At 36.9% G+C, this 10,792-nt stretch overlaps 1 protein-coding gene across 1 annotated transcript in view; it reads left to right on the forward strand.

The window, feature by feature from the left end:
- LOC106880206 (alcohol dehydrogenase class-3) overlaps nt 1–10,792 on the forward strand; it is a 29,475-nt gene that overhangs the window by 2,261 nt on the left and 16,422 nt on the right. Inside the window, exons 2-3 of the mRNA XM_052969463.1 lie at nt 8,704–8,844; nt 9,490–9,550. Coding sequence (XP_052825423.1) covers nt 8,704–8,844; nt 9,490–9,550 — 202 coding nt within the window. The remainder of the gene's footprint in view (nt 1–8,703; nt 8,845–9,489; nt 9,551–10,792) is intronic.

The raw sequence follows: 10,792 nt of genomic DNA on the forward strand, positions 1-10,792 counted from the left end.
CCCAGGCCTTCAAGCAGGCTGGCCACATGCTAGAAATAACAGCCAAATTTCACAAAACTGCAATAACATAATGTAATCAATCTACTCACCCTTCTTCAAAGATTTCTTTCAAAGTAATTTCCCACATTAATATGACAGTAATTCATGTAGCACACTAACAGATGGCACATGGTTGCACACACAGTATGCTGAGTGACAACAGTTTACTTCACAAGTTGTGAAATTTGTGTTTTTGTGTTCATGAGTATGCCATAGTCTGCAGTTTTTGTCATGGACACATTTTTGTCATGGCGGAGCTGCATCTCAATCAAGGTCATACTCATCGTGTTTTTTCAACATCCACAGTTTTATGCATTGAGAATTTATCCTCCAAGGCCAGACTATTGAGTTCTACTGCAACGTTTTGAAGCATTTGAGAGAGGACGTTCAGTGAAACTGGCCAGATCTGTGGAGTGTGAAGAATTGCATTCTTCACGATGACAATGTACCATCACTGAGCTTTCTGCACGAATTTCTTGCCAAAAACAACACAGTATCACTTTTGCATCCACCCTATTAACTAGATTTAACACCTGCAGACTTCATCTCTTCCCCAAGATGAAAATGCAGCTCAAAGGTCATTGTTTTAACACTGTTGTTGAGATCCAGAGCGAATTGCAGAAGGTCCTCAACTCACTTGTGGAAAATGACTTCCAGGCCAGACTCCAAAAGTTGCAGGAACACTGGGACTAGTGTATTGCTGTGCAAGGTGGCTATTTCAAGAGATCCTGTTCAAACTTAGGTAAATAAGTTACTTTTCATAAAACCTAACTAGTCCAGGAAACTTTCGACATCACCTTGTGTGTGTGTGTGTATATATATATATATATATATATTTATAAAATATATAAAGTATATATTGCTCTTGCATGAAAAAATGAATAATTTTTATTTTACTCTTTTAAAAAATTAAAACTACTGGAAAAAAAAAAAGGTTCACTGATACACACACCATTATTTCTAACAGTATGTTTAAGAAGTTCGATTCTCGTGCAGGACATCTTGTGCCAGTGGTTTTCTTGAATTGAATGATAACTTTATTAGTGGGATTTGGTAGATAGAAACTTTCCAGGAGTTTGTGTGCATGTGTTTGTTTACATTGGTCTAAAAACCAATGTTTCTCGTGTCCTCCAGGAAGTTTGGCAAATAGAGTAATAAAATAAGTATTGGGGTAGCTATGATCAACTGTAACCATTGAAGTCAATGCCCCAGTATGGCTACAGCCTAATGCAGTGTTTCTCAACCTTTTTACCCTTGTGTAACCCTACCCTTAAAACAAATTACATGTCTCAAGGAACCCTTGCACAAAAAAAAATATATGTATACCATATCTTATATTTTTTTTCATTGTAGTTCATGTGGTAAATATATATATATATATATGGTTGTTATATTTTTTTTATAACATAATAGGTTAGCTAGGATGATGTCTTTATTACAATAACTAGTAATATGTTGTGCATGTATGGTAATATTAAAATCCTGAAATTAGCATTAGCTTATCTCACTCTTTCTTGTGGGACCCTAGGATTCTGAGGGAACCCCGGTTGAGAAACTCTGACCTAATGACTAAAACCAGTGAAAGAAAGAAAAAAGATTAAATTATTTATAGACAGGTGGTGATGAAATCCTTATAGGCTGATTCACCCCTTATTCACTCATTTGGAAAGGTTAACTGTATACTCTCACTGATCCTTCATGGTACCCATTAGTTCCTTTCTAGATTAGACAATGGGCCGCTACAGAAACTAAGCATTCATGGCAGAGATGCATCTCATTGCTAAAAGAGGGGAAGATGCTGTCATTTAGCCTGAGATAGTAGAGTATGATTTGTGAGATATTTGGCTTCTATTTCTACCATGTTGAACAATCACGTAACTCCCTCTTTGGCTTTATCAGTTGCTTTAATGAATTGATGTGTTCTCAATTTGAACATGAATAACCCAGTAGTACTGCATTCACATGAAAAGTTATGAAATTAGGTGCACAGGAATTGTAGGATTAATATTGTGTGTATACGTTTTTTTTAAAACAAAAAAAGGTTTAAAGTGTATCATATGGGAGGTGGTGTAATGTTTTGTCTACTTGGACTTTGAGCCTTTTTTTTCTTGAAAGGCACTTTTAAGTTTCAAGATAAAAATTGGTGCTACCACAAAACGTGACTGGCCATATGTGTGTAATGTGTGACTATCACTTAACACATGTACAGAATGTGTGATATTGTTTAACTTGTATATAACAAATAATTAACATTGCAGCTAAGTAAGATCCTCAGTGTGGTTGCTTGACCTGTTAGGAAAAAGCAAAATCAAATAAACAATTAAATCTTCATCAAATCAAACCCCTCTATTTTAAGGAAGGTCATGGTGGATCATCATCATAGCATCTACTTTTCCATGGGTCAGATAGAATTTGAGGCAGATTTTTCATTAGACATTCTAAAATACTATTAAATTTCATTCAATTTTAAAAAAGGTAAAATTGGACAGAACTTATGGGATGACCTGATATATAACACCCTTTTTGATGCTAGCACAGAGAAAAAAAAGCACCCAGTGCTCCCTGTAAACTGGTTGGTGTTACGAAGGTCATTGAGCCATAAAAATCATACCAAATCAGACGTTGGGATGCAAAGCAATCCTTGGTCCCATAGCATCCTGTCAAGCAATCCATCCCAAGCCAGCATGGATGATAGATGTTAAAAGATGATCACACACACGAGGCTTCTATACAATTTTTTCTATCAAATTTCATGTATAAGGCATTGGTCCATCTGAGGTTATAACAGACACTTGTCCAAGATCAAAGCCATTGTGGACTTGATCCTGAATCCACATGATTACAAAACAAACTTCTTCACAACAGAGCCACACAGCCTTTGCCTCAACATCTATGAAAACGTGTCTATGCCAGACAAATACTTAGGAATATGCTAGACCTGATGGTGTCTCACGTGTAGGTCATTACTGATAACCTAATTTAAGATCTAAAAAAGACAAAATCTAATAGTATTTAAAAGAGGTTACTTTACTAAGTTATGGACGAATTGTTTGAAATCATTTAGACATAGTTAAGCAAGCACATTAGACTGAATACATTTCAGTATTTGATAGGTGTAGACATGACAGTGTGGTTAACCCTTTCAGGCCTGGGCCCTGTGTCTAACTTTACTCTCCATCTGGGCTCCTGAGCAAAAATTAAATAGTTGTGTATACAACTCAAGAGTAACAATTTCAGGCAAACTAATGGACAGAATTGGCTGCATCTTCTTTTGCTACATGTGTTGTTCATTGCTGCTTTACCGGGAATCTGACAGAGAAAACATTTAACCTATTCCTGTTAAAGTGGTAACATAGCATGACAGAGTTAAATTGTATGTTTTGCAACCACACAGTTTCAGGTTTGATCCCATTGTTTGGCATCGTGGGCATCTTGTTTTACAGCCTCAGACTGTGACCAATTCCTTATGAGTGAAATCTGATAGATGGAAACTGTACAGAAGCCTGTCATAGGTATGTTATATCTATGCATCTTTGTCTCCATATGAAGGTACATGGAGATTTAAGCAGCAGTGACATTTATTTATGCTATCCCCACAGTGATTCAATGTGCAAAGACTAGTGGGATTGCAGTATTCTAAGATTGGTATCAGGAAAGGGCACCTGGCTAATGAATGCTACCTGAAGATGTTTTGTTATATATGGAAAAAAGTAAACATAAAAATAATGACTATGATATGCAGGAAAATATTGATTACTGGGAAACAAATTGCAGCTAGCCCTCTATAACATCATCCATAGCAATTCCTTGAGAATATGTTCTTCCTCACCATTAGTCATTTGTAGAATGTAGACATAACAGATGTACTGGCTGCATTGTTTGACTGGTAGGACTGATGTTCACTGTTTGTAGGTTAATGCGTGTAAAAAGAAAACAACAACAAAAACCTCCTCCTCAAGGGATGCAGTTGTGGGAGGGGGGGGAGTTATGTGTTGATGATGACTGGATCTGGGCTGAGGAGGCATGCAGCAGGCTAGTTTCAATAATTATGGCAGTAATAGTATATGACAGACAGGAAACATTTGCAGTTCTGAGTGACCGTTGCTAGTTAGTCAAAACAACATTCTTGTGGATGTGGTCTATGATGTCTGTGCATGTGGCAGTACTGTTCCAGATGTGGGAGCAGAAGTTGTTAGACTTCATTTGACAGCAATAACATATAGTAGTACACATTCAATACAATAAACCATTTCTTAGTCAGTCATTGATTTTAGTGGGAAAAAAAGTGGAAATTATATCGATCCAAGTAGTTGACGAATTATTTGTTTTGAAAACTCTGGAACATTGGAAGATAAAATTCCCTGTCTGCCTTCCAAGACAGGATTTGAACTTTGGATTCTATACAATAATGGGTGTTTATTTTAGTAACAAGATCATAGATTCATGGAAAATTGAATGAGATTAATATTCATGGCCACCTTAAGGGTATTAGCTTTAATAATTATTAACTGAAATATTCTCTTGCAACTCTGCCCATTTTCACATTAGATATATGATCAAAATTAATGTAATATATAGTAGAAAAAAAGAAATTAACTACACATAGTGTTCCCAGCTTTGCTTGTAGGCTATTTTTCTTGTATGCTTCATCATCAAGATCTTATGTCTGCTTTGCATGTTGGCATAGGCTGGATGGATTGTCAGAATTTTTGCAAGTTCTTGTTCAGAGTTACTGCTCCTTTAGATAGGTTGGGAACCACTCATCCTATTCCTAATCCATTTAGGAGAGTAACTCTGTTTATACATTCCACTTTTGACATGGTTTCTACAGCTGGAGGTACTTCCTAACGCCAATGACTTTACAAAGTGTACTGGGTGTATTTTATTGTGGCACCAGCATTTGAGAAGGGTCCTGACCTCAGCAACACTAAAATGTCCTTGTCTATATTTTCTCTACTTGTTTGCCAAATCCACATCACCAGAATAAATATTTTGGATAGTGATTGATATATAAACAGACCTATAGGCACCAGGTATGCTTTTGTGGTTAAGAAGTTTGTTTCCCAATGACATGGTTTCAGGTTCAGTCCCACTGAGTGGTATGTTAGGGGCCAACCAAAGTCTAATTAGTGGATTTGGTAGATGGAAACTGAAAGCAGATCATCATATATGTATGTGCATGGATGTGTATATATTGTGTTTCCTTGACTTGGCATAATTATTATACAAGCAGTAGCATCTGTTTCCAACTTTCATGAAAACATGTCCAGCCATAAAGAAATATATTATCTTGCTTGGAGTTTGTGGCAAGACCGTCATCTGACTAGAAAGTTCGCCTCAGCAAATTCTGTCTGACCCATGGAAAACGAGACATTGAGTGATGATGACTGATTGACTGTGATTGTTGTGGTTCTAAGTGCACCAAAGTAATGGAACACAGCTTTGAGATTTGTACCCTTCAATTTTTAGACCCACAGGTTTCCTCTTGTGGATTATGGCGGTACAGTCTCATGTCATCTGTGTATTTTAACACAGGAATATGCTTCAAGTTGGCATGTGTTTCATTAATGTATGTAATAAATAAGGGACCAAGAATAGATCCTTGTGGGACACAAGATGTCCCCACACAAGGTACAGGATATTGTCCTAGTACTGTGACTGCTTTTCAACTTAGAATGAAAGTAAGGGTTATTGAGACCCTGGTCACCTCTGACTGAGAAGAGCCACTAGCAAAGGTATTCCAATGGTAACCTTCTTGCTTTCAAGAGTTTGTAGGGCTACATTATCTAATGTGTTCTGACTATAAGATAACTGTGAGTTAAAAAAAACATTTGACTGCTATTTCTAGCAGGTTGAGTGATCATGTAGATTCCTTCGTTGACTTGTACTTTTCTGTGATCATGTAGATTCCTTCGTTGACTTGTACTTTTCTGTGGTTATTTGCACAGTATATAAATAAGTTTGCATGAAGACTTTGATTTTTAGAAATGGATTTAATGTATTAACGTATAAGCAGGCGAGAGAGAGAGAGAGGGAGAGGGAGAGAGAGAGAGAGCTCAGTGTGTGGAAGGGTGTTTGTTGAAACCACCAGTACTCATATTTACTTTTAAAGCTTTAGCGTTATCAAAGTAATGCTAAGCTTAAAGTCCAAGATATGGAGTGTTAGTGTACTGGAATGTTAAATTTCTTTACTTTATCAACTACTATGAGCTGATTTTACTAATGCAGTCCAGACAACCACTAATCTCTTTGACTTCTAATATAAATCTTCTCTTACTTGACTTTTCATACCATTTCAGGGTTGATATATGATGGTGTATGTTGCGGTTTTGGCCCAATTGTAGAAATGTTTGGTGCAATGTGAACAAGTTTTTTTTTTAGAGAATACACACATAAGATTGGTTTCTGTTTGACTAGATATTAAACTTTTTAGAATTCAGATTAAATTGTATTATTATTCCTTTTAAATTAATCAGGCATTGTCTTGTATTTTTGAGATTTTAATGGTGTGATTTTGTATTTTTGGAATGTCATTGTAAGTGTGAGAGACCCAATTTGACTGGTTTAAACATTAAAACCGATAGAATATTTTGGTTGGATTTGGCCAGTTTAAATGTTAAAGGGTTAAAGCTTCATATTTTATAGCCGGAGAATTTAGGCCTTTTCCATGAGAATTAGAGATGTAAGTTGAAAATGGCTTCATTCAGGGACTGAATGAAGCCATGGCTTAGAAGTTCAGACCTCTTCAGTTAAGAATAAGAGAAACATGAAGTCAATTTATTGACCTAAAAAAATTTTTTATGTTGGGTGCAGGTATGATTGTGTGGGTATGAAGTGTTTCCCAATCACTTGGTTTTGGGTTCAGTCTCACTGTGTGGCACTTTGGCCAATTCTACTCTAGCCCCAGACCAACCAAACATTTGGGAATAGATTTGGTGGATTAAAACTGAAAGAACTCTGTCATATCATCATCATCATCATCATCATTTAACGTCCGTTGTCCATGCTGGCATAGGTTGGGTGGTTTGAATGGGCTGGCATGCTGGAAGGCTATGCCAGGATCCAGTCTGATTTGGCATGGTTTTCTATGGCTGGATGACCTTCCTAACATCAACCACTCAGGGTGTAATGGGCACTTTTACATGCCCCTGGCATGAGTGCTATTTGTGTGACACCAGTAGCTGCCACGACTACAATTTTGCTCAGCTTGATAAGTCTTCTTCTCAAGCACAACATAATGCCAAAGGTCTTGGTTATTGTCTCTGTGAGGCCCAACACTCGAAAAGAGCTCTGCCACCTTGCATCCGTGAGGCCCAACGCTTGAAAGGTACTCAGCCACCTTGTCTCCATGAAGCCTGTCATTAAGTTTTTTTTTATCTGTGCCACCAGTACAGGTACACTTGGTTTGACAGGTCCTCTTAAGCAGAGCACATTGCCAAAGGTCTCAGTCACTATTTATTGCCTTTGTGAGGTTCAATGTTTGAAGATCATACTTCACCACCTCATACAAGTGTTCCTGAGTCTACCTCTATCACAGGACCCCTCCACAGTTAGATCGGTACTTCCTTACACAACTGTCCTCGTTCATATGTATCACATGACCATACCAGCACAATCATCTCTCTTGCACACCACATCTGATTCCTCTTATGCCTAATTTTTCTCTCAACTCTGTTGAACATGCACACTGCCGTTGCACATCCAGCAAAGTATACTGGCTTCATTTCTCTCAAGCCTATGCCTGTCCTTGGCTGTCATAGCCCATGTTTCACTGCCATGCATCATAGCTGTTTGCACACAGGGATCAAACAATCTACCTTTCACTCTGAGACAGAATCCTTTGTTGCTAGCAGGGGCTAGCTCTCTGAACTTTGCCCAGCCAGTCAGACTTGGCATGGTTTCTATGACTGGATGCTCTGATGCCTCTCTCTCTTTCTCTCTCTCTCTCTCTCTCTCTCTGCGTGTGTTACTATCTCCTTATCTTGACTTTGCATAATAGTTGCAATGTCTAGCTTAGGGAAATATTACCTTATTTGGAAATGAGTGAGAGTTGGTAACAAGGTGTCTGGCTGTAGAAAAATCTGCCTCAACAAATTCTGTTTTGACCAATGTAAGCATGGAAAAATGGACATTCAAACAACGATGATAAATAGATTTTTTGAGCATTGTGCAAAGATATATTGTTTTTGAGATATTCCAGTTATTGGTCACAATGTTTTTGAGATATTCCAGTTATTGGTCACAATATATATCAATTTTTACTACAGTGTTAGCAGAAATGGTAAACTTGCACATTAAATATTTTACCAAATTTAGTTTTATTACTTTACATTCTGGAGTTGACATTTCCTTTCGACACTCTGACATCAATAATCTAAAATATCATGTATGTGTGCTGCTTACTACTGCAGCCACCCATTATGTTGTTTCTTCTTCTCCTTCCTCCCATTAGCCTTGGAGGCCCTGCAAAAGGTTATGGGAGCTGTCTTTGCTTTTCTCAATAATTCATAGAAAAAGAAAGAAAATGAAATAAAATAATGTCAAATGCAGTGAAACATTTGCATGTAATTGTTTTTGTGATGGTTGGTTATATTAGATTAGGGGTGCAATAATTAGATTGCACAAAACACAAATTTTTAATTATATATATTTTTTTTCATGTAGCCCATCAAATGTACAGCAGCAATTGCTTGGGAGGCAAAGAAACCTCTGTCCATTGAAGAAGTAGAAGTGGCTCCCCCTAAGAGTGGAGAAGTGCGTATTAAGGTAAGTATTATTATTATTATTATTATTATTATTATTAAGGTGGTGAGTTGGTAGAATTGTTAGCATGCCAAGCAAAATGCTTAGCAGCATTTTGTCTGTCTTTGTTCTGAGCCCAAATGTTGTCAGGATCAGCCTTGCTTTTCAGCCTTTTGTAGTCGATAAAAAAAGTACCAGTTGAGCACTGGGGTTGATTTAATCAACTTAGCCCTTTACCCAAAATTGCTGGCTTCATGCCAAAACTTGAAACTATTATTTATATTAGCAGCATTTACCTTCCATCCTTTCAGGGTCGATTAAATAAGTACCAGTTTTGTACTAGGGTTGATGCAATTGACTAACCCTCTTCTGTAAAATTTCAGGCCTTGCACCTATAGTAGAAAGGATTAGTATTATTATTTGTAACATTATTGGTAATATTGTAAATGTTATAAATAATTCTATATTTTCTTTGTGTTTCAAAGGTTGTGGGGTTGCAGCAGAAGGGTTGACCACTGGGCTGATGGAGTCTTGTTTCATGACCATATCGTTTTTGTTCAGTCAGATCCTGCTAAGACTGTCTTTCACTTCTATTCCTTCTTGAGCTGTTGAAATAAATAACAGCCATTTCAGTGGTTGATTCAGTCTACATTTTCCTTTGAATTTATTGGCCTTGTGTCAACATAAAAACTTATTTTTTTACTATAGTGTCTGTGTATCCATAGCCTCAATAACTTATTGAAGTTTTGTAAAGGCATGTTGCCTAGTGGTTAGTCTGTTCAGCTTATCATAAGGTGTAGATTCAATTTTTTGACCACTTAGCATGTTGTTTGTTGGGTAAGACACTTCTTTTCACATTCCTCCACTTAGCTGCATTGAGGATCAGTCTGGTGTTCGTGCACCCCTCTCTATAGTGGACATCTATATCTGCTTGTGACTACATAGGAACCTGAAGCAATTAGTGAAAGCATGGATTTGTTTCCAAGCCATATTTGCTTGTGAGTGATGGCTGGCTATGTTTAATTCTCCAGATCTTGTATCATATACAACAATCATGAATGTGTTGTATGTGACAGAATCTATAGACAGCAAACTTCTCTGCTGTAATATCAAAATTCATTTGCAGCTACTGGCTGTGGGCTTGGGAGGGCTACTTAACTCGTGTTAGCCTAGCACATGTAGCTGTATGTATATAAGTGCCATTCACTTCATTTGTTGACAGTAGAAGTAGTGTACAGTTAAGTGTTTCATCTTACCATAATGAGCTGAAATCCTCTCATGGGCATGGAGAAGACATTGAAATGGCAGTAATGTGGGGGAACTGTTGAGTGCAAATCCTTTCACAAGGGATCTTGAATTAGGAAGTATTTGACAATATCAACAGTAGTAAGGAAGCATAAATGCTTTTAATTCAAGTAAGAGGTACATGTGTGGCCATGTGGTTGAAACCTTTTGTTTTGCTTTCATGTGATTTCAGTTTGAAATTTCATGCTTTGTATGGATGGCACATGTTTGCAAGATTGCATTATCTTTGCAACTCTTTCATGTTGTGTACGGATGGCACATGTTTGCAAGATTGCATTATCTTTGCATCACAAGCTATGTGCAGATTGCACATATGTGCAGTGCCATATTACCTGAGCAGCTCTTTCATGTTGTGCATGGATGGTACATGTTTGTAATACTTGCATTACTTGTTATGCATCAATGGCATATGAGCAGTATTGCATTATCTGTGTATTCCTTTCCCACAATTACTTTAAACCTATGATCTTGGCAAACTGAATACATAGTCTAGTTTCAATTATTGAGTAGGCTCCTGACATTTGAAAGTTGTTTAAATACAATTGAAACAAGCCATGAATATCACAAAACAACATTATTCCTTTTCTCTAAAGTTTGTTTCATGCCTATGTGATTTTTTAATAGTGCCTTATTGATAAAGTTGAAGTAAAAAGATAATGATTTAAATACATTTTATTTATTTCCATTTTATTGTTTATTTTCAATA

The sequence above is a fragment of the Octopus bimaculoides genome, chromosome 7, assembly GCF_001194135.2.
Source record: "Octopus bimaculoides isolate UCB-OBI-ISO-001 chromosome 7, ASM119413v2, whole genome shotgun sequence".
Classification (NCBI taxonomy): domain Eukaryota; kingdom Metazoa; phylum Mollusca; class Cephalopoda; order Octopoda; family Octopodidae; genus Octopus; species Octopus bimaculoides.